The sequence below is a fragment of the Leptopilina boulardi genome, unplaced genomic scaffold, assembly GCF_019393585.1.
Source record: "Leptopilina boulardi isolate dan_hultmark-lab unplaced genomic scaffold, ZJU_Lbou_2.1 LbouV2_354, whole genome shotgun sequence".
Lineage (NCBI taxonomy): Eukaryota > Metazoa > Arthropoda > Insecta > Hymenoptera > Figitidae > Leptopilina > Leptopilina boulardi.
Genome location: NW_026137923.1, coordinates 189161 through 211407, shown reverse-complemented (window position 1 = coordinate 211407; position 22247 = coordinate 189161). Strand labels below are relative to the sequence as shown.

General features: G+C 25.0%; 3 protein-coding genes across 5 annotated transcripts; 1 reads left to right on the top strand and 2 right to left on the bottom strand.

Annotated features, from left to right (window-relative positions):
* Positions 1 to 1204: 1204 nt before the first annotated feature.
* LOC127286426 (leucine carboxyl methyltransferase 1) lies at positions 1205 to 3943 on the bottom strand. The gene is made up of 4 exons (XM_051312850.1): positions 3610 to 3943; positions 2827 to 3010; positions 2299 to 2650; positions 1205 to 2225 (listed from the first exon to the last, which is right to left on the bottom strand). Exons 1-4 carry the CDS (start codon positions 3817 to 3819, stop codon positions 2021 to 2023), a joined length of 951 nt encoding a protein of 316 aa, XP_051168807.1. The 5' UTR covers positions 3820 to 3943; the 3' UTR covers positions 1205 to 2020.
* A 1284-nt stretch (positions 3944 to 5227) lies between these two features.
* Positions 5228 to 18316, bottom strand: LOC127286422 (nucleolar and coiled-body phosphoprotein 1). 3 transcript variants are annotated; one of them, XR_007843742.1, is made up of 11 exons: positions 18188 to 18316; positions 17783 to 18036; positions 12437 to 12572; positions 11865 to 12039; positions 11442 to 11731; positions 11010 to 11190; positions 9136 to 10038; positions 8581 to 8784; positions 8403 to 8490; positions 7829 to 7903; positions 7070 to 7196 (listed from the first exon to the last, which is right to left on the bottom strand). XR_007843742.1 is itself a non-coding variant. In XM_051312846.1 (10 exons), the coding sequence occupies exons 2-10, from the start codon at positions 17787 to 17789 to the stop codon at positions 5605 to 5607; spliced, it is 3576 nt and encodes a 1191-aa protein (XP_051168803.1). In that variant the 5' UTR covers positions 17790 to 18036; positions 18188 to 18316; the 3' UTR covers positions 5228 to 5604. The 3 variants fall into 3 exon arrangements, 2 of the variants coding, with proteins under 2 accessions (XP_051168803.1, XP_051168804.1); XM_051312846.1 differs by lacking the exon at positions 7829 to 7903 and having other exon boundaries at positions 5228 to 7196; XM_051312847.1 differs by lacking the exons at positions 7829 to 7903; positions 9136 to 10038 and having other exon boundaries at positions 5228 to 7196.
* A 393-nt stretch (positions 18317 to 18709) lies between these two features.
* On the top strand, positions 18710 to 21183 carry LOC127286424 (uncharacterized). Its single transcript, XM_051312848.1, has 4 exons — positions 18710 to 18986; positions 19378 to 19898; positions 20066 to 20345; positions 20492 to 21183. The coding sequence occupies exons 2-4, from the start codon at positions 19380 to 19382 to the stop codon at positions 20995 to 20997; spliced, it is 1305 nt and encodes a 434-aa protein (XP_051168805.1). The 5' UTR covers positions 18710 to 18986; positions 19378 to 19379; the 3' UTR covers positions 20998 to 21183.
* The last annotated feature ends 1064 nt before the right edge of the window (positions 21184 to 22247 follow it).

Here is a 22247-nt window from a genome sequence, read left to right as displayed (position 1 = left end):
ATATAATAATTTTTTTTTCAATTTTGTTACTCCAGGAGTGTAAGCTAAAAATAATTTTCCCTGGCAGAGCTGAATCTGAGAAAAAAAATTCTTTTCTCCACTTGGTTCTAAAATAATGTATTATTATTATTTTAATAATATATTATTTATACGTATATTAAATAATATATTATGCTTCATTTACTTGTTAATTATCAATAATGATCATTAATAATAATTAATTACTATATATGTCAATCGTTATTATTATTATTATTATTCAATTATCAGTTCAATAGCAGTTAATTATATTTACAAGTATCACGTCTATAATGACTTGAAAATATAATATGGTAATATTATTAATAATTTATATATATATATATATATATATATAATATATAATTAGTTAAGTATTTATATTACTTGACGTGTATTCTTTAGCTTTCTAAGCTTAAAAAAAATAGTTTTGAATTTGATTCAGCACTGCTTTTCTAAAGAGAACATTTCTTTGAAAGATTTTACAACCCTGGTTTCCCTGAATGAGAATGCAATTTATCATTATCATTAAGATGGTTTACCTGCGACAGTCTCTACCAAAAAATAAATGTTAGAAACTGAAAAAAAATCCACTGTGAAATTAAATATGAACATAAAATTATTAATAATTTTTTTTAAATAAAGGAAAAAATTTAAGTTTTAAAAAATTATTCGATTTTGGTGAAAAGTAAACTTTTCTCTGAAACAAAAATAAAATCAAATAAAAATTAAATAAAAGTACCTATAAAATAATTTCCAAATTTCAACATTATTTTTTTTTTTTTTTTTTTTTTTTTTTAGAAAAGACTGTTGATGATTAACAACCTTAAATCATGATATCAGCAAAAGTACAAATATATTATAAAATGGAAGAAATTGAATTGCAATTTTTCTAAATTTCTTCAGCTTGTTATTTTGTATGTACAGAAACGATTCTAATGGACGAAAAGCTTTAAAAACATATCTTCTAATAATAATCACATTAAAAGAAAAAAATTGTTTTATCTCAAAATTATTGAATTAAATTAGAAAAAAGTATTAAATAAAAATCATCAATTTTAAAAGAAAAATATTTCTATTCAAGATGGAGACGCTTTTAAAAATTTTTTCATGAAATTTCCATTATTTAATAAATTTCTTTTACTTTCGTTGTGCATAAATTTTTTTTTGTCCTCCTTTTGTAAAATAATACGTTCACTTTCATCTCAAATTTCTACACCTTTTAAAGGTTATGTAAATATAATTAATTTTCAAAATTACTTTCTTATAGAGATGATTGAAATATCCAAAATCTAGATTATAAATGAATACTATATTTATAGTACATACTAAAACTACATAATTTTAAAGGTTCTTTTTTTTTTATTTTGAGCATTTGGCCCATACTTGAGAAGTAGTTATGTTAAAATTGAAAACAATCACAGTAAGTATTCCACCAGAATAAATAACATTTTCATATATTATAATTCTTTCCAATAAGAAGCTCACCCATTGAATTTGAATCTTCTATGGAAGGCAATAATTCACATAGAAATAGAAGAACTCAAACGATTGTGCGATTAAAAAGTAAAATAAAATTTCTAAAATTTAGTGTAAGTTAATTTTTTTTATCACGTTTATTACTATATCGTTCCGCAAAAAAAAAATATATATATATTTTTACTCTTTGAGAAATTTATATATATAATAGTTTAATTTTCTCCTATTTCTATGGTATCTGCATTTTTCATATTCGGTCCTTTCCTTAAACGTTGAGCTTAACTAATAAATATTAAATCAGTCTGTACTGCTTTGTTTTTTTTTTCTTTTCTACTATCAATTAAAAAAATTAAAGGACGCAACTAATCAAGCTACTTAAATAGCTGCTTGAAAAAAATAAGTAATTTTCTTTTTGTTTTTTGCGTTCGACGCTGACATTATTTTCTTTCAATAATAATAATATTATTATTATAATAATCAATAAAAGTCACTACCTGGAGTAACTGTGATGATTGGGGTAGGCCTAACCCTGAGCTATGGAGAGATTTTTAAACATCGGTCCATTCCAAGCGATAGCGATGCAATAATGCTGCAAAAGTTGAGTCAGCAATTCTCTTTCATCTAAAAGTTCTATTCTTTCGATTCGAATTCGCTCACTTTCAGGCAAAGAATCATAAACCTCCACCATCGTCCAAGAATTTGATCCTTCCCATCCATTCACTGTGAATCTAAAAAAAAACAAGAGAAAATTTTTAATATAAAAAAAAATATTTTTAATTTTAAATAAATAAAATTTATTACCGTCTTTGTTGTGTTTCCAAAGATTCGCAATCTTCAACTCCAGCCAAAAGACAACCGCGGCTACGTAAATTAGAGAGCATAACTTGTCCAAATTTATCACGCATATTTACTTGCTCGTAATTAATAAAAAGACTATTGGGAAACTTTCCAGCAAACCATTGTAAAAGTGACGATGCCGAATTTGTTTCTATATATACGAGAACACATTCGGCGAGGAACAATGTTGGCAAATTGAAATTCACTTCGGCTTGTGACAATTTATTCGCCAAATCTGAAGTATGACGTAAATCTACTCCAACTAAGTGATAATTGGCGGCGTGTAATTCTGTCGAGGAAAATCTTATTTCTCCATCTAAAATTATTATTCTATTACAATCTTTAAAATTTCTATTTTACAATTTAAATAGAAAAAAAAAAACGTTTAAAATTTTTTACCAATAAAAATTGAAATTTTATTAAAATAATTTACAGATTTATAATTGATAACAAAATAAAGATTAATGACGAATTTAAATTAAATAATTTTACCTTCGGTATTAAGCCTATCTATCAGTTGTTTCTGTTTTTTAATGTGGTAACATTTTTTCGCAGTGATATTGGAAAAATCTAGTTCTATAAAATTTACTGGACTGTTTCCAGCATCTTTGAGTTTCCAATAAAGAGTGTCAAAACCTGCGCCAAGGTTTATAATTTGACCTTTTCCTCCTGATAACTAGAAAATAAGTTAATTCAAAAATTATAATTAGAAACAATTATTTAAAAAGAGATAACGGAAGTATATATCAATAATAGCAATTGAAGTTAGTAACTAACAATTGAAGAAAAAAACAATACAATCAATAAAAGTAACACGCTGCTTAATACAACTTTTGTTAACTAAAATTGGTTAATAAATTTTTCTAACATAAACAATTAAAACTAATGAATAAAATTTTCTTTCGTTAATAATAAAAATAATAAGAGAAAATTGCATTATTTAGAAATATAAAGTAATAGATAAAAATAAAATTCTGTAATGATATAAATGCAACGCAAAAACGAAAACTCATTGTCGGCGAACAAAAATTCGAAAGTTTTTATTTATAATCATGAGTTAAAAGAAAAACATTATATTTCGCAGAGTAAAAGCACGAGTTTGACCTATATTGAAAATCTACAATAAAGGAAGATCTCAACATGAAAATAGGGCAGGGCCAGGTCAAGGTTTCAAGTAGTAAATCAGCTGTAGCCGTGAAAAGTTCATTTTCGAGGTTATGCTTAATCCACAATAACATATATTTAGATTTGATTTGATATAAAGCGGTCACTTACCTTTAGAAATTTATCAATAAACACTTCAACTCCCTTAACTCTAGCATAATATCCACGATTAATTTCTGGTGTCTTCTTGTTGGTGTGCTTGACGAAATAGTTTATAAATGGATCCGACCAATATCCACACTGAACCGCATATTTTTTACATTCACTTGCATCATCATTTGTTGCCTGAACAGCCTCATCATTCGCCATTTCTTTAATCATGACGCTTTTTCTTTCTTTTTTTTTTTTTATCAATTACACTTACACATTATTTCACATTTATTTAACACACAGCTCCAAATTACAGCAAACAGCGCGAGCGGCCATTGTATATTTTCCAAAACGCAGGTCCGTATACGTGAATCTTTTTACAGAAAAAAAAATCGAGATGAAATTATTTTTAATTTTTTTTTTAAATATCGTCAAATTTTAAGATAAACGAAAATTATTTTTATAATTCAAATGATTGTTAGTGTCTATTTGATATTTTGTTGTTATTGTTTTCATATAATTACATATATACTTCAGTAGTTGCGCAGAAAGCAACATTGATCTTTTGCGCATTCACAAAAAAATTGATAGTCAAGTTCATTTCTTATTTTTCAAAATTTATTTAATTATTTTTAATTAATTTTAGCATTGAATGTAAATTTTTTACTTTAATTATAATGAATTTGAAATTATTTTTTTATAATTTAAAAGTTGGTTTCTTTTATAAATGTTAAGTAAATGTTTATAAATCTCTCGCTTGACTTTGTTATTATTAGGCATTTAAATGACAAGAGAGCGGTTAAATTAAAAATGAGAACTCATTACTTTATATATATATATATATATATATATATATATATAAAATTAAAAATAAATTATTGTAGATTGTAAATTAAATATATATTTTTAATTACGATAAAAGTGGCATAATTAAATTTAGATAAATCCAAACATTTGTTTTTAATAATTGTGCAGTTTACTCTAAATTAATGAATATCAATTTCTTCATAAAGAATTCATAAAGAATGTTTTCAGGCTTGTCACAAAATTTTTTTGTTTTTCCCTAATTTTCAAATAGAATTTTAATTTTTTCCCTGACTCTAATGAATATATTTTAAGAGGTTTTCAATTGTAAAAAATTAAGACAATCATTTTAAGGAGCAAAAAGTTTGAATTGAAAATTTCAAAAATGATAACTTTAGTAGCATTTTTAGAAATTTGATATTTTTCCAGTAATTTTCACAAACTAATTTTTTCAATTGTTTGCTAAGTTAATTTTTAATTTCATGAGTGAATGATTTAGTTTGATAAGTAAAATAGATTTTTCTTGTATATATACAAAAGTATTTTGCTTTATTTCACAAATTACAATATTTGAAAAAGGCCATTGTTGTATATTATTTTTGTTTGCCAAAATGTCCGTTGTACATAATATATAATATTGTAAAAATAATAAGATATTGTATTTTTTAAATCAATTAAGCGTAAAGATAAAATATTTAAAATAAAGCTGATTATTTCGAATACTCGAGAGAACAAATCCTTGAATAACTATATAGAATAAAAATTGATAATGCAAAAAAAAAAAAAAAAAAAAATTAGTAAAAACTGATGAGTATTAACAAGGAATAATTAAAAATTCAAAGAATTAATATATATATATTAAAATTCATATTATAAAAAACAAAAGAAGCAAATACTAAACTATGATCAGTACAAATAATATGCAATAGAAAAAAACACATGGTATGATTTTTTTTTATAAATAATAATTAAATGATACGTTTATGACTCTTGGACTGTTCTAAAAAATCACAGCATTGTGTCAAATATTGAACGATAAGGTGCATTATTAATTAAATTATAAAAAAAATCTATCCAACTAGTTCATATCCTTCAATTTTCACACACAATGCTTTTTCTAGACATCTTTCTTTTTTTTTTTTTTTTTTTTAATTAATGTGCTGTTAATTTGTATTATTGTCAAAGTATTAATATATTTTGTTTTCTCGATTATCACAGTTCCGTGTCAGATTTTTTACTCGTTGTTCCTTTTGTTGTTGTCGTTGTACTTGATTTTACTTTTCTCTTTGGTGGTACAGGAGCTTCGGAACTAGCCGGAGGAGGTGTTTCTGGTACAGATTTATCAGTCTCAAGTTGTGTTCCTTTTTTCACAATTTTTTTCCCCTTTTCTGTTGAACCTTCACCACCTTCTGAGGATTCTTTCTTTTTCACTACTTTCTTAACAACTTTTTTTGTCACTTTTTTGCCGGTCGATGATTCTGAACCCTCGGCAGCGTCTTCAGATTCTTCTGTGGATTGTTTTTTGACAATTTTTTTGACAACTTTTTTTGTTGTTACTTTTGTTCCACCCTCGACGAGTTCGGGATTTATTGGTGGACTTGTGGGTGGTGTTGCTTCAGTGACTGTTGGTGTGGGAGGAACTTTCATCTCTTTTGATCTCATTGGACGACGTTCTTGTTGTGTTTCAGTTTCACTGGATTTTTCCGTGGAACTTGATGAGGATAATGATTTTTTTCTCTCTTCACGTGGTTTTTGAACAAGACCTGAAATTTCACTTGGCTTGCTCTGAGGAATTTGTACCGTCAATTTTGGCTCACATGATGGTAATAGAGGTTTCTCCATGGAACTTGATTTTCGACGTTCAAGTTTTGTTTCTTTGGGTTTTACAACTTCTTGTGATTCCTTTGCTTCCGAGGGTTCGGTTTCTTTTTTCTCTTCTTGTTGTGTTACCGATTTTGATTCTGATTTTTCCTTCGTCTCTGTCGCTTCTTTTGGTTGCGACACAACTACTTCTTCTTCTTTTTTGACATCTGCTTCTTTGATTTCATGTTGAATTGGCACCTCGGCTTGAGTGATTAAAGGTTCTGGTGGAACAATCGCAGCAGGAATTTGGGGAGTTAAAATTTCAGTTGAATGATCTGCACAACCATTTTCAAGTTTTGGAGCAACATCCGAAGTTGGGGGACTAATTAAAGCTTCCGAAATGGCTAGAGCAGATTCTTGAACGACGGAGACAATCGAGGAAATTGCTTCCTCACCCACTGGTGAAGTAACTTGAGAAACGGATTCTTTTGGCTCGGCTTGTAAAACTGATTCCGCTACTTGTATTGGAACCGGTTTTTCTTGAACGGAAGTTTCTTGAATTTGACTCTCTTGTAAGGTGGACGTTTCTGGAGGTAGTATTGGTTGAAGATTGGGAATTTGGCAAACAACAGGTTCCTTCGAAATTGTTTCCTGAGGAATAGCAAATTCTCCAAGTTGTTGTTCAGAAATCACAACTGATTCCGGAACTTCCGATGGAATAATCGAAGTCTCCAAAAGTGGAACCACTGGAATTGCCGTAGGAAGACTTGAACTTTGTGAAACAGATTCGGCCACTGAAATTGCTTCAGAAACGGGAATATCTTGAGAAATTGGAATTTGTTGAACTTGTTCCAAAATTGTTGATCCAGAATCCTTTTCCTTCTCGGCGACAGGTTCTTCAATTATTTGCGAAACAACAACTGTAACTGATCCTTGAATATCTGTGGTAATCGGTGCGGATATGGCAGAAGGCTCTTTCTGGTCTGTAGTTTCATTTGTTGCTGAATAAGAAAAATTTTGCAAATTATTAAAAAATTCAAATTCTTTACAAATAAATCTACTGAAATTATATTATGTGAAAAAAAAGAATCCTACTGAAAAAATCAATACATACTATTTAGTAGTGATTGTTTTATGGAGTATTATAATGATGATAAATGATGATGAATGAATTGTTTCATAACAATATTGATAAATAATAAATTAAATCAATTTTTTTATTCCATAATATATTAGTGACAAGCCTTGCAAAACTAAAATAATAAAGCATTAATAAAAACAAAAATTGCAAGTTAAAAAATATTTTGACATTTCCCTTTTTGAAAATTCTTTAAAAAAAAAATGTGAATTATATGAAACGATATTATGATTTTTGTAATATTAAGAATGATGAAAGCCCAAAAAAGTAACTAAATTTCAAAATTGATTTCAAATTATAAAAAATTAACATAAAATTTCAATAAAAAAATGTTAAGAATTTGTAAATTTTATATTAAAAATAATAAAATTTAATGCTTTCGTGTAAAATTTGACAAATAGAGAATATTTTCATGACAAGTTTTTGTATAAATGTGTCGAGAGAATTTAACTTTTTAAAATTATCCTTGTTTTTTTTTTCTTTTTTAATATTTACCCCAATAAGCAAAATGACAATGCAATTCGCAGCAAGGCTATGACGCCAGGATCTGTTAGTTGCTCTTCTCTGCTCCTGTTTCAAAATTCGAACACTCAAACTGATTATTAATCCATGTCACAATTTTTACGAATTAAAAAATTATTACAAATTTCAAAATTTTCTACTAACATTTTTTTTTTACTTCTATTTCTTCCTTTCTTCTTTTAGCATTTATTTTATTTCTTTATTTAAAATAAATGTGTCAAATAGTAAATAGCAAATAGGAAAAAAAAAATTAAGTTTATCATTATATTATTAAATTAAGATCATTATAAGTATTCTACAACAAATTTTAATTTTTTTAACATCAAATAAAAACATGCCATATTTTGTATTATGAACAAAAAAACAAAAATAAATATACAAAGCGCGAATATTTAGAGCACGTTAATCGCTTATTATGCTCAAATCATACATTTGCGAGAAAAATTGTTTTTCTTTACAATTAAAATTGTTAAAAAAAACCATTGTTTTCATAGATATTCGAAATAAAGAATTAATTTTCTAAATTTTTATTCTTTTAAATACGTACCAGGTTTTTCTACTTCTTCTTCTTCTTCTTCTTCAGATTTAACAATGACAGGAGATTCGGCAATATCCTTTTTCATTTCTAGTTGATCCTTTCAAATAGAAAAAAAAAATTTGTAAATTAAAATTAAATTAAATTTCTTGACATAATTATTAATAATAATCAATCAATAATAATTTACCAATGGAGGAGATATTTCACGTTCTGGATGTGAAGCTAGTGTCTCGGAAATTTTCTTCCAAATATTATCAAAACTATCACGACCCAAATAATCGATTTGTCCTTGTTCCCAACTCTGTTTTCTCATATGCTCCTCGAATGCAACTTGTTCATTACTTCTTGCTTCACCTAATGTTAATTGCGCCAATGCCCCAGCTAATCCAGTCTAGTTAACAAATAATAATAAAAATAGCGTATAAAAAATTACAAAGATACAAATTTAAAAAATATATATATTCGTGAGAACTAAATTCTAATCATTTGAGTAGTGCGCCTTTATTTATATATAATATATATACACACATACATGAGATCAATAGGAAATTTTATATTTACAATTTGTTGTAATTAATAGTGCAATATAAAATAATAATGATAATATAATAAAAAAATATATCAATATGTTATAATCAGGGGAAGATAATAATTTTCCTAAAACGATTATTATGTTTTTCAACTATTTAGTATTTATATATTTTGGTTCGTTTATGAAAATAAATAAGAACCTTTTACTTACATCTTTACTCTCTAAGTGTTCTTCTATTTTGCACAGTTCAGATTGTGATGCTACTTTTTTAGGAATTACTCGGATATTAAGAGGATGAGAGGATATTGTGTGATTGTCAGTCTGTTCGTCAATTTTTAAATTGTCTTTTAAAGCTAATTTTTCACCGGTTTCGAAAATTTCTCTAGACATATTTTTTTGAGATTCGATAAAACTCTCGTCATTACACGATTGCCGCTGTTCTTGAAATTGATGATGATTATGATGATGATTATGAAATTCACTAGAAATTTTGTTTTCTTGATGTGTTTGAACTTCTTGATGTTGCCAACACAATTCTTCTAGATGTGATGATAATTTTTGGCTAGAATGATATTCCTCTGATGATGATGATTGTTCATGACTAGAATGATAATAATTTGTTGTAGATTGACAACTACTCTCTTGATAATTATTCTGCTGATAATTATTATCTTGATAATTATTTTGTTGGTAATAATTATCTTGACAATTATTCTGTTTATAATTATTCTCTTGATAATTATTGTGTTGATAATTCTCTTGATAATTATTCCCTTGACAAATTTCTTGCGACCTGTTGTATTCTTCTTGATTATTTTCTATATGTTCATTAAAAATACGATTATCTATTTTATTAACATTATCCGGCCTTTGCAATAATTGTCCCGAGTCTTTTGAAATTTCTTGTGTCACTTGCTGAGGAATTTGTAAAAATGGATCTAAATGAGGTAGATAATTGTCCCAGGGATCTTTAAAGTCAGAAAAATCAGGCTTGTTGAAATTTAAATCATTAACCGTCTCATTTGTCAAATTTTGGAATGTAATACGATTTTGTGTGGAGATTGGAGAATAAGAGGGAACATTGTGCCAGGATGAAGCCAAAGTGCTGGTGGCCTTTGCAAGCATCATGCGAAAACAGAAAAATGCACACTCAATATGTTAGTAACAAACTAGAGTAACAGTGTCCATTTTTTTAAAATTGTTTCATTAATTTCTAATATTTTAATTTAAATTAATTCAATTGACTTATGAATTTTAATGGAATTGATTAACATTCGCAAATAAAAATTCAAGTTACAGCATTACTTATTGGCTGTGCAATTTTCGTCTATAGCTTACTCTAATTAATAGAAGAAAATTAAAAAATTGGAAAACCCTTTAAAAAAACAAGTAAGAAAAAAGTTACATGCAAAATAGCAATAAAAAAAATAGACACTGTCGAGAAAACTAAATTAATTTAGAAAATTTAAACTAAATTTCAGAGGAATAATTTAAAAAAAATGAAATGAACGATTTTTTTTCTAAATGATAGAAAAGCTTTCTATACATATATGCAACATTTTAAAAAGTGCAATTTGAGAATAAAAAGAAGTTCAAAGAATCATACATAAAAATTACTTTTCTAAAAGAAAATTGATTTTATTGCGCACAAAGTATTAAATATTTCAAAATAAAATAAAATCTCAACAATAAAAGAAAGACAAAAAATTTGCAAACATTACAAAAACAATTTGTTTTTACAATTTCTATTTACAATGTAAAATCCTAAACCAATTTACTAAATATATATTTACACGTATTCTAATTGTAAACACACATTGAAATCTAATAAAATGTTTTTCTATTTTAAAAATAGAAACATATTTCTATTCGTTTACTATAATCTTACCTCGTGACAATTATTTATTGAGTCCCTGCATAGATTGATTAGCTTGTAAAATCAACAAAAACACATTACTTAAGTTTAATATTATTTGAGAAAACAAATTTTCAAAGATGAAAGGCGAGAGTAAAATTAAGCAATAAAAAAAAAAATTAAAATGTTGCACAATAACTCGGTTTTTTTTTTCAAAAACTCGACTCACCATATCAGGATTAAGTTGAGGATGCACATTATCACAGAAGATGTTCCACCAAATCTGTAAAAGTGGCTGAATATGATTTGAATCCAATGGCGGTTGTACAATTCCAGTGAGAGTATCGAAGTACTGTAGCCATGGTTTTGTAGAACCAATAAAGTGAATAATCCTGACCTCATTTCCAAATCTGAAAAATTTTTAAATTCGAAATTTAATATTTATTTACTATAATTGTTATTTGAATTTTTAAAAACTTTTATTGTTTTTAAATTTTAATATGTTTCCAATTATTATAATTCGACATTTTTGGTTTGTGATTCAAGAGAAAGAATTGAAAATTTTCAAGATGGTAAAAAATCGAAATAATGAACATTTTAAATAATAAAAGTTTAAAAATTGACAAATTAAAAACACACAAGAAATTCTAATATTTTTTACTGTTTGAAAGCAGGAAGATAGGAGTACGTAGCACTGGAACACATGTTGTAAATAAAGGGAAGATGTTTGGATATATCTTTTTGTGACCAATCACTAAAAAACATATTCAAAAGACCCTGATCGCCTCCATCAAAGGATCCTTGCGCTGTCGCAAAAGCAATCAAAGAATCATAAGTTTGTTGAGAAGGTTTAAATACAAATACACCAGAATTAAAGCAATCTGGCCATCCAACATCCGGAGCCGCTGACAATTCTTCCCGATCAAATAATTCGTCACAATTTCTAATTACCTGAAAAATATTGTTCTTTTTTAATTATATAATTTATCAATAATTAATTAATTATTATTAGCATTTAATTATTAACTTATAAATTATTTTAAACAAATATAAATATACAAAATAAAGAAAAAAAAAAACTAACGAGAGCATCAGCATCGACGAATACACATTTTTCATATTGTGTCAGCCTCCAACAATGCAATTTAGTGAAGGTGATACCCAATTCTGGCCTGGCTAAAAGTCGAAGATTCGATTCATCTTTCGAATCAAGAATATTAACTTCCTGGACTAATGAAAATACTGCTGCTAATTTTTCTCTGTAAAAAAAGAGAAAGAAACTTAATATATGTTCTCAAAATATGTTAACAAATATGATTTGCAATTGTTTTTATTTCGTTCGTTGACAGTTAATGACCCTGCTGATTCTTGGTCAATGTCAAGAGTAACATTTTCTTTCTTTGGCTAGTGTTCAAATTGGCAACAATGATAGACTGTAATTTTCAAATTGCAAGGTAACTTCAATTCGATGTGGTTCATGACAAATATGAAAATATTTTTTCACCAGTCATGTCTTTAGAGTTCAAGAGTGACAAAAAAAAATAGATTTAAAAAAATTTTTAATCTTTGTTTTTTAAAAAATTTAAAATTAAGAATAAAAGAATCTTAAAAATTGAATTAATAAAAGAAAAATCTGATTTTCTTTATCATTAGTACCTCATTACATTTGTTACACCCGGCGTTATCAGTGCAACAAGATCATGTTGTGTGCCAGCTCGTTTTAAAGAATGAGCCAAGACCAATGCTCCCAATGAATACGAATCATTTGTGGCTAACGTAACCCACGCAAAGCCTGTAATGCAAAAAAAAAAAGAAAAATCATTAATTAAATTAATAGAATATACAAATCACAACAATTTTCAATCAATATTCATATTTGTTTTTTTTTTTGAAAAAAGTTAGAAATTACCAAAGAAATTCGTGTAATTAATTTTTTATTTATCTTATCATTAATTATTTTTTTATTATCTTTTTATTTCTATTATATTATAAGAATAGAAAATTTTATTTATAATAGATATAAGTGATATTGAATTAAATTCAAAGACGATATCAAAACTATATTTATGAAGAAAGAGAATGAGGAAAATTTTACGAGAAAATTAGAAATGGCTATGAACTATAAGCAAAATATCATAAAATAGAATTATGTATCGTTGCCAAGATAAAAATAGTATATTTTGAGGAAAAATTATTATTACGTTTAAATTTTTGAACATTGCCTAGTCATAAAAACAATGTTACATGTTTCCGAAATCAATACCCAGAGAATGAAACAAACCCTATTTTTACTATCAGGGAAAATTAATTTCTTCCTAACACTTTAACGAAATAATTCTTTTTTTATTACACATATTTGAAATAACTATTTGACAAACATTACATTTTTTATAATTGTTGTATAAAATCACAAGATAATTTATGATTTAAATAAAATATATGCACTATTTTATATATTTAAAATGGTAATTTCAATAAAAATCTAATTTAAAATATTCAAAGAAATTTAAATCAAAATAATTAAAATCAGTATCTCTTTTTCATTCATAAAAATGATAAAAATTTATTAATTAGGTGAAAGTGGGAAAAGCATATCATGTAAAAAAAACAGGTGAGAATACAATATTGGCAATCTTCCAAAACGTGTTATATTTAGACATCTGATCTCAGAATTGCTTCTTCTCAGATCTTCATAGAGGATATATACGGCTAGACTTATAATAATCCAACTATTTGGTACCGCAGGTCTATTGTACATAAGAAATTTTTTTTCAGTTTTTATTTATTTATTTATTTTTTTTTACTTTCATTGATATAATGAAATTCAATAATATTCTTTTATGAAAATAAATAAAATCAAATGAAACGACGTTTTAATAAAAATTATTAATTAAAGAAATTGAAGTAAAAAAAAATTAATCCATAATTATTAAATTAAGTAATTGAAATTGTAATAATTGAAATATATATAATTGAAACAAATAACAAAACGTAATGAATAAAATAAATAATAATAAACAATCATTTAAAAAAAATTGCTATTTGTTTGCAAGCCTGTTTTTCCGTTTCTAACATTTCATACGCAATTGTTGGCACGTGTAAATTGCGACTTGAAGTCGTCTTGGCTCATGAAATTTAAACTTCTCAATCTTCATACTTCTAAAGTTCTGCGTACATCCTGAGATAATTACACGTGTTTCTTCCAAATGTCCACGTTATTTCCTTCATGAAATTCTAATCGAAAATTTTGCCAAAATATATTCATTTTTTCAAAAAGCTTGCATCAGAATTTCACAACTTTCTTTCTCTCTTTCTATAGCAAAATATAATTATATGTAATTACAAAAGTGAACTGAAACACAAATTTTCAAATTTTTATAAATTCAGTGAAATATTTTACATTCACTTGAAAAATCATTTAAATAATATAATGTAAATCAAAATACATTCATTTTGCGTAAATATAAAATTATGTCTAATTTTAGATGATTAAATTAATATTTCAAGTAATGAACACAAGAGGCTCAAACATAATCATAACAGAATTATATCAGTGTATTTTTGGGTCAGTGATACCTACATTGCCGATATAATTAATTTTACTTTTGTCACTGAGCGGAGTGATTATCAAATCTACGATAACCTTTTAAAATAACTGGACATCGTGAATTAAGTACAAGCCATTTTAAAGAACCATTATGCAAACCATTATTATTAAATATGATTGCAATATCAAAATGCAAGGAAAAAAAAATTAAAAAGAAAAACGGAAAATCAAATTCTTCCTATTGAAGATTCAATTATTTAAAACAAAATGAAAATTAAAAATATTAGCAAAAACAAAATTGAGATAAAACGGAAAATTTTTAAATAATATACAAAATAGTAAATAAATATATGTGCAATGCAATTTTAAAAAAAAAATTTAATTTATTTATTTAAAGAAAACAGCGAAATTGCGTTTATTGAAAATTAGTTTGAAATTCAAAAAATCTTATCGATATACTACATCAATAATTTTATCATTAATGAATGGCATTAAGTCATTCATAATCTATTTTACTGCATGTTTTTTAATCTTGATCAAAGATGCATTATGCATTTGTAAAAGATAATCACATATAGATGAAAAAGTTTTTTTTTTAATAAATTAAAACATTAGTAAAGCTATTATGTATTAAATGAATCCTACTTAAATTTTAAATAGAAAAAAAAATTGTTTAATAATCGAGATGAGATTTTTTTTTTTTATTAAAATTGAAACACAATTTAAACTAAAAGGAATTACTATAAAAACACTATTCTTCGTGGGTGAAGGACAAGGCAAAGTAGAAAATAGGAAAACGAGAGAAGAAGACTAGAATATCAGATTCCTTTTATGTATATCACAATAATAGATGTTTTTGCTTGTCAAATATTCGACTTGTGTAATTTACAAACTTCTATTTAGTATATAAAAACCATCGAATGAGAAAAAAAAGAGAGATGAAAATTTTGTTAAAAATCAATTTAAATTTCACCATTTATTTCAAATTACATTTTTAATTAATTTTCGAGAATATTACATTCTGTTGTAGTTTTGTTTTAATTTTATTTTTCTTAATTATAATCAAATAATTTTCAAAACTAACCGACTTTTTTTCCATACTATAAAAAAGAAAAAACAAATTAATAAAAAAAAAATTTCTCCAGTTAAGCAGAAAAATTTGTAAAAAAAAGAAAGTAATAGAAATAAAAGTCGTGATGAAAATTTTTGTTACAGATTGCAGCCAGGTGAATCACCTTAAAAAAAAAAAAGGTTGACTGACTGACAAAGACTATTATTAAAAATAATAATTTTCATTTGCTCATTTAAATTGAAATAATGAGTAGGAATCTTATTATTTCTTGTCCGCGCATCAGTTTGATTTAAAAATAGAAAAACATATCTTTCCTTTGAGAGAAGCAGCGGAGGTAGCGAGCCGAGTATTCGCGTATATTATGACACGGAGACGAAACCCGAGAGCTAGTAAAGTACAGAACGCCGTTGTGCATTTATATTTACACACCGGTTCGCTTATAATAGCAAACTGGCCTTACATTTATGTGAAAAGCATTTCTACACCTTGTCTTAGGTCAAGCTTATTCATAAAACAATTATTCTCTAAAGTACTTCCACAGGGAAAAAAAAATCTATCCTATGATAAAAAAAAGAAGATTCTCAATCCCCTAAGTCAAATTTGAATATAACTTTAGAATTAAAAATCAAAGAAAAAATTAGCAAATTTAAAAACGAAAAAAAAATAGATTTTCAATTTTTTGTGGAGACCTTTTCTTTTAAATTAAATAGAAAATTAATAAATAAAGATAAGAAATTATAGAATTTTTCAATTTTGAAAAAATATTTTAACCAAATTGACAATTTGAATTATAGCGAAATATTCTCAAAAATGTTATAGTTGAATGAAATATTTTAATTGATTTATATTTAGATATTTTTTTTTCCATTGTAATTTAACCACTCACTTAAAAAGAAATGGTAGATAAGCTTCTACTCAGTAAAATTATGTATATGTATATTAATACGACAGATGTGTAAGAGAAAGAGAGAAAGAGGGGGTTGTTAATTTTGAGCTCCAGGAAGACTGTATCAAGTGATTCAAGTTTCTTTATATGAATGTCAACCATTATTTAATATCCGATTATTTTGCATATACTAGATATTGTATCCTTTTGATAACAAGAAAACTGTATACGAACTTAAAAAAAAAAATGTAAAAACGTTAAACTTTTTTTTTTCATAAATTGAAGAAATATTTACAACTGAAAGTAAATAAGAGAAAAATTTGAAAATTTCTCTCAAGGCATTTCAAGGTCTTGGAAAAAATTTTTAAAAATTCTAAAACATAAAAAATAACTATCGTATAGGATACACTGGACATTTGGCAAGCAGCCTTTCAGCTTCTCCCTCATCAGACAGACAAGAATAAACCTCTGGAGATACCAACAACGTACGTGACTTATTTTCTCGTGTGAGGAAGGTACTTCTTTACCAGCACCTTATAAAGCAATCTTCAACATTCTTTAATCGTCTTTAAAACCCCAATTCTATTTCTATATTTCAGAACGGAATTCAAGCTGACAAACATCTGCTTAAAAAAAAGATCCACAAAATAAATTACATAATGCTTCATTTAAATTACTTTCACTCGATTTTATCTCTATGTATTAATTGTTTGAATCATTTTTTATCCTTACGAGAAAAAAAAATTCTAATTTTTTTGCTTTTAATCCCAAAAATTAAAAAAAAAATCAAAAAAATTATATTAATTTTTATTTTCAATTTTTTGTTTTCTATGAATGCACTATTTTCTAATTGAAAATAAAAGTTTACTTTGACAGCAAAAATCGTGAATAAAGTAAAAAATAAAAATTCAGATTTACCGCTCGCGAAATTAAAAAAAAAAACGCCAATTTATTTAAAATAAAAAATTTAAGTTACAAATCTTTTTAAAAAGGGGTAACATTTTTTAAATAGTAAAATAAATAACTATCGTCGTCAAAAAAACATAGTCACCAAATTCTCAATAAAAGATTCTTGATTTCAAATCAACAATAACGACACTGTATACGTCATTATGCAATTAGTATCAATCAAAAACTAAATAGAAATCAAAAAGAAATAAATGAATATGTATTACACCTATTTATCTTTTATTGTATAAAATGACGTTATCTTTTTAATATATATATTTTTTCTATTCGACTCAATGAAAAAAACATGCGATTAATAATATTATAAAACGATTGCAAAAAAATTAGAATATCAAAAAAAAAAAAAAAGAAAAAAAATCATGATGGACAGTTAAAAAACAAGTGAATCTCCCTGTGATTGAAGGTCATGAGGTCTTGAGACCGGTTAAAGTTTGTTTGATGAATGAAACTCGTCAATTTTAGAATGATAAAATGGACGAAACATTTCAATTAAAAAGAATAGACAATTTTTTTTTAGTTAAAACTTACCACCCATGGCTGATTTGGAAAACTTGATTTAAATTTCTCTAAGATATCTTATATGAATGGAACGCACACACCCACCAACTCGACAATCCCGAACAGACTAATGCGGATTGCAGACTTAGTGCAGACGAATAACGTCTACTTTAACATGTACAGGAAGTGATATTACTTCTCATTTTATTCCCCACTTCGTTACAATTTTAGCTTTGCTCTGAACCATTTCGAAATACGTGTGACCAATGGAGATAATAAAATTTCTGTTTAAATTTTTGAAAACAATTATTAAAGAAATATTTTAAATAAATTAATTACATAAAAATAAAGAAAAATTGCAAATTAAATATGAATATAATTATAAATATTAACAATTAAAATAAAAAAAAATTCTACTAAATAATTATTACTTACAATATTATAAACATTCTCTCTGAAAAATGTAGTTAATGCTTCTTTTTTTTTTTTACAAAATATTTAAATATATATAATTCTTGTTAAATTGATTTTATAATCGGCATGTCCAGTGCGTTTAAACCTAACCTATAAAAATAAATATGAATACAAACTCACAGTATAAAAAAAATAATTCTAAAAAGACAAATTAAACCAAACAGATATAAAAAATTGATCTATATACAGTTTAAATTAGATTTAAAAAAACGAATAAAAAGTCTAATTTGAATTTTTTAAACTAACCTCAGTAGATAGTATAAGTGTTGTTGAAAAAAAAATTACCATTTACACATTATTAATAAGGAAATCATTCCCACATAACATAAGTATAATATTCTTAGATTGTAAATAAAATTTTCAACATTAAAAACAAATTTTTTTCTAACAAAAACAATGATTGTTGACATTGTTGACATTCCCTCCATTTTTGACATGCGTAATAACGCTACTGAACCGACTGAACGTTACTTTCGTAGTGGGTAATTATTTGGTACTGTATTCAGAGTGGTAAAAAAAGTGTATACAGAAAAAATTTTTTTCCAGTGTGTTTTTTCATGTCAGCAAGAAAATTTCATTGTTATTTTTGTTTGTTTCTAAAAATTATTACAAATAGTAGTATATCAACAAGAAAAAAGAAGAATATTTATAAACTAAATAAAAATTGAGCCATGAAATTATGAATAATTCACAAGATTCAGAAAGAATGTCAACATATTAATAGAAACATCATTGAAAATTGCATCTAACTTTCCATTAAGTATATATATATACCCTATACAATATATAACATAATTTATATAAAATTAACTTTAACACATTTTTTTGTATTATATAATGTTAAATAACTATCTGCAAAATAATAATTTATATATACTTAATATATATAATATTAAGACCATATGGCTTTAATTTATTGTAATGGTATAATTGTATCAATTGTACACAATTAAAAAAAGTATATGATTTTTAAAAGTGTAATTCACAATAATGTAAATTGTTCAAATACTATGTATTTTTTTCATAAAGTATAATTTAATTTAAATTAAACAAATTTTAATAAATCATAACCTATATGTATACATAATAAATATAAATATACAAAAATAAAATAATATAGAATAAATTTATTATTTCTTTTTTTTTTCTAGAAATGCCACGAAAATATGTGAGAAAAACTAATCGAGCTTTTGCTGATCCAATGGTTATGTTAAAATGTGCCAAATTGATTAAAAAAGATCGTAAAACAGCGAGAAGTGTTGCAAAAGAACATGGTTTAAATTATCGATCACTTTTAAGATTTTGTTCAAGACCTAATATCAATGAATTAATAAATGGAGTGGGTACAGATGGCTATATTTGTGGTTATAAAAAAAAATCTCAAATTTTTACTGATGGAGAAGAAAAAATAATGATAGATTCCTTAGTGAAATCATATAATGCTCCTTGTGATTTATCACAAAAAAAAATTAGACAATTTGCCTATGAATTTGCTATAACAAAATCAAAAAAAATTCCCCCCAGTTGGGAGAATAATAAACAAGCGGGACCAGATTGGTTTCTTTATTTTATAAAACGACATTCGGATTTTGCGTCGCAAAGAAATTTTTTATTATGTCGAGACGGTGCAATTAAGAATGATAATTCAGTGAAAAATTGTTTTGAAATTGAGGTAAGAATTTTTTAATAATTTATATAATTTACAAATATAAATTTTTTTTTAAATATTCTCGTTTCAAAATTTTTATTTCATCTGTTAAACTATTTTGAATGTTTTAAAATTTTTGAAAAAAGAGATTCGAATTTAAAAATAAATTAAATTTTTATTTTCTTTTATAGTATATGGATTTACCATTCCCTATAATTGATCCATTGGAAGATACATTTGATGAGTCCGAAGATGTAAAAAGTGAGAAAACCGATTTGAAGGATGAGGAATTTTTAACTAATGATGATGAAAAATCAGATTTTTCTTCACAATCGTTGATTGTTGTTAAAACAGAATTGGATGATTCTTTTCTATCAGATGGATTAGAGTCCTCGCAAAGTTCAAATTCAAATTCAAATGATAAATCAATTGCATATTTACCTTTTAAAGTGTCAACAATCATTTCAGAAAGTAAGTATATTATAAAATATTCAATGTTTTTAAAATTGAAATGAATTTCATTTTCAACTTTAATTAATTTTTATAATTATTATATTCGATTATGAATCAAATTTGAATAATTTTACAAAGAAAACTAAAAAATGAACTCTTTTCAGGTGATTTGAATGTAAAAGAAGAATCTACAATAAATAATTTACATTCTGTAAAATTACCTACTTCCTGGAGTATTACCGAATTACCTGTCAATGAAGTTTATCGATTTTGTTTATCATTTATTGCAATAACTACCAAGGATAATATTATTTGTCCAGTTATAGAAAAATGCCTATTAATTGATATAAAAAGACAATTATTGTTTAAAGCTCGTAATGTAACTTTAGATAATAAGAAATTAAAATTACCAAGAATTTTAGATGATTTGAAAAAATTACCAACAATTTTATTGAATTTTCAACATCTTCATACGTGTAAAGGGTTGAATAATATGGAATCGTTTCTTCTTCAAGAGTTACCTGTAATGAAAGATTGTTTACAAACATGGCGACATACGCAATGTTCGATGTTATTGTTGAAAAATGAACGATGTGAATATTGTAGTCAATTATTCCAAACAATACAGCAAAAATTAGCAAAAGTAATAGATCCAAAATTTTTCAGTTGAAAAATATTTTGTAAATTATCTACATTTAATATAATATTAATTTATAAGATTTAGAATATATATTTAATATATAAGAGAAAAAAAATTACATTGTAAAAGTATTGTATATTATTATATACAAATATAATATAAATAATTTAGTCAATTGTGATATTAAATGTTTAAATAAATCATTTGTTTCAATTACTTTATTATTCGCTCATTTTTAACTACATCATTAAATATATATATATATATATATATATATATAAAAGTTTTTGACAAAAAAAATTGACCACAAGCCCTTAGAATTTTTTAAAATTATTTTTATTTAACCTACACTATTTAAACTACTTTGGTACTCAATAAAAAAAGGATAACAAAATTTTTTTCCCAAACTTTACAATTTTTAATATTTTATTATAAATCCTTTTTTCTTTCTATTACAACATTTTTCAATCAATTGAAAAAAATTGTAATATTTCAAAGACTTTATTTATTAAATTGAAACAAAAAAAAAAAAAATTTTTAATTACAATTTTTTTACATTTACTTTTAATTTTATATTATATTTGCGCTTATTTATACATTAATTTTATTTTCAATAAATTTTTTAATTTCCAAAAGTTTTGAAATTTAATTTTTTTTATAAAAAAAAAAATTTTGATTTAAATGAAAATAACTTGAGCAAAATTTTTTTTTTCTAATTTCACTGTGAAATAATTTTAAATTTCAACTTTTAAGATTTATATAAAAATTAAAAACTAAACATAAATTTTTTTAAAAAAATGTTAATTCGTGTAAAGAATAAAATGATTGTAAAAAAATTGCTACATTTTTGTTAATTTAAAGAAAGCGTAGACATATAATTTATATAGATTATTTAAAACTAAATTTTTTGTGATAAATACGTTGCGGCAGTTCTCAATGTGACATTCAATAGTAATATACAGTGTAATATTTGGAAATTAAATAGTTATCAATGATAATTTTCTGTTACCCTTTTTTTTATACAATAGCAGTACATACACATATTAATGGTTTAACTTTACTTTCTGTAGATAAATATGAAGAATCTAGTATAATTGTACTAAATTTCTCAATTATTTATTTGCATATGAAAAAACCACACGTATATTCCACTCTTTTTTAAAAATATAAATTCGTATTGGCAATAAAGATAAAATTATGCATATACCGAGAGAAATTATGAATTTTTTCGTTGGACAGAATGATAATTTCTCTGGATTCTATGAAACAAAATTAGAATA

What these genes read in the sequence shown, in the direction of transcription:
- LOC127286422 (XM_051312846.1), bottom strand. An exon ending in GGTGTAACAAATGTAATGAG is followed by an intron (nt 12,040 to 12,436) that starts GTACTAATGATA and finishes CTTTTTTTACAG; the next exon opens with AGAAAAATTAGCAGCAGTAT. An exon ending in TCGTCGATGCTGATGCTCTC is followed by an intron (nt 11,732 to 11,864) that starts GTTAGTTTTTTT and finishes AATATTTTTCAG; the next exon opens with GTAATTAGAAATTGTGACGA.
- LOC127286424 (XM_051312848.1), top strand. Translation starts at nt 19,380, where the DNA reads ATGCCACGAAAATATGTGAGAAAAACTAATCGAGCTTTTGCTGATCCA. An exon ending in AAAATTGTTTTGAAATTGAG is followed by an intron (nt 19,899 to 20,065) that starts GTAAGAATTTTT and finishes TTTCTTTTATAG; the next exon opens with TATATGGATTTACCATTCCC. An exon ending in GTCAACAATCATTTCAGAAA is followed by an intron (nt 20,346 to 20,491) that starts GTAAGTATATTA and finishes AACTCTTTTCAG; the next exon opens with GTGATTTGAATGTAAAAGAA.
- LOC127286426 (XM_051312850.1), bottom strand. Translation starts at nt 3,819, where the DNA reads ATGATTAAAGAAATGGCGAATGATGAGGCTGTTCAGGCAACAAATGAT. An exon ending in AGATAGGCTTAATACCGAAG is followed by an intron (nt 2,651 to 2,826) that starts GTAAAATTATTT and finishes TAATAATTTTAG; the next exon opens with ATGGAGAAATAAGATTTTCC. An exon ending in TTGGAAACACAACAAAGACG is followed by an intron (nt 2,226 to 2,298) that starts GTAATAAATTTT and finishes GTTTTTTTTTAG; the next exon opens with ATTCACAGTGAATGGATGGG.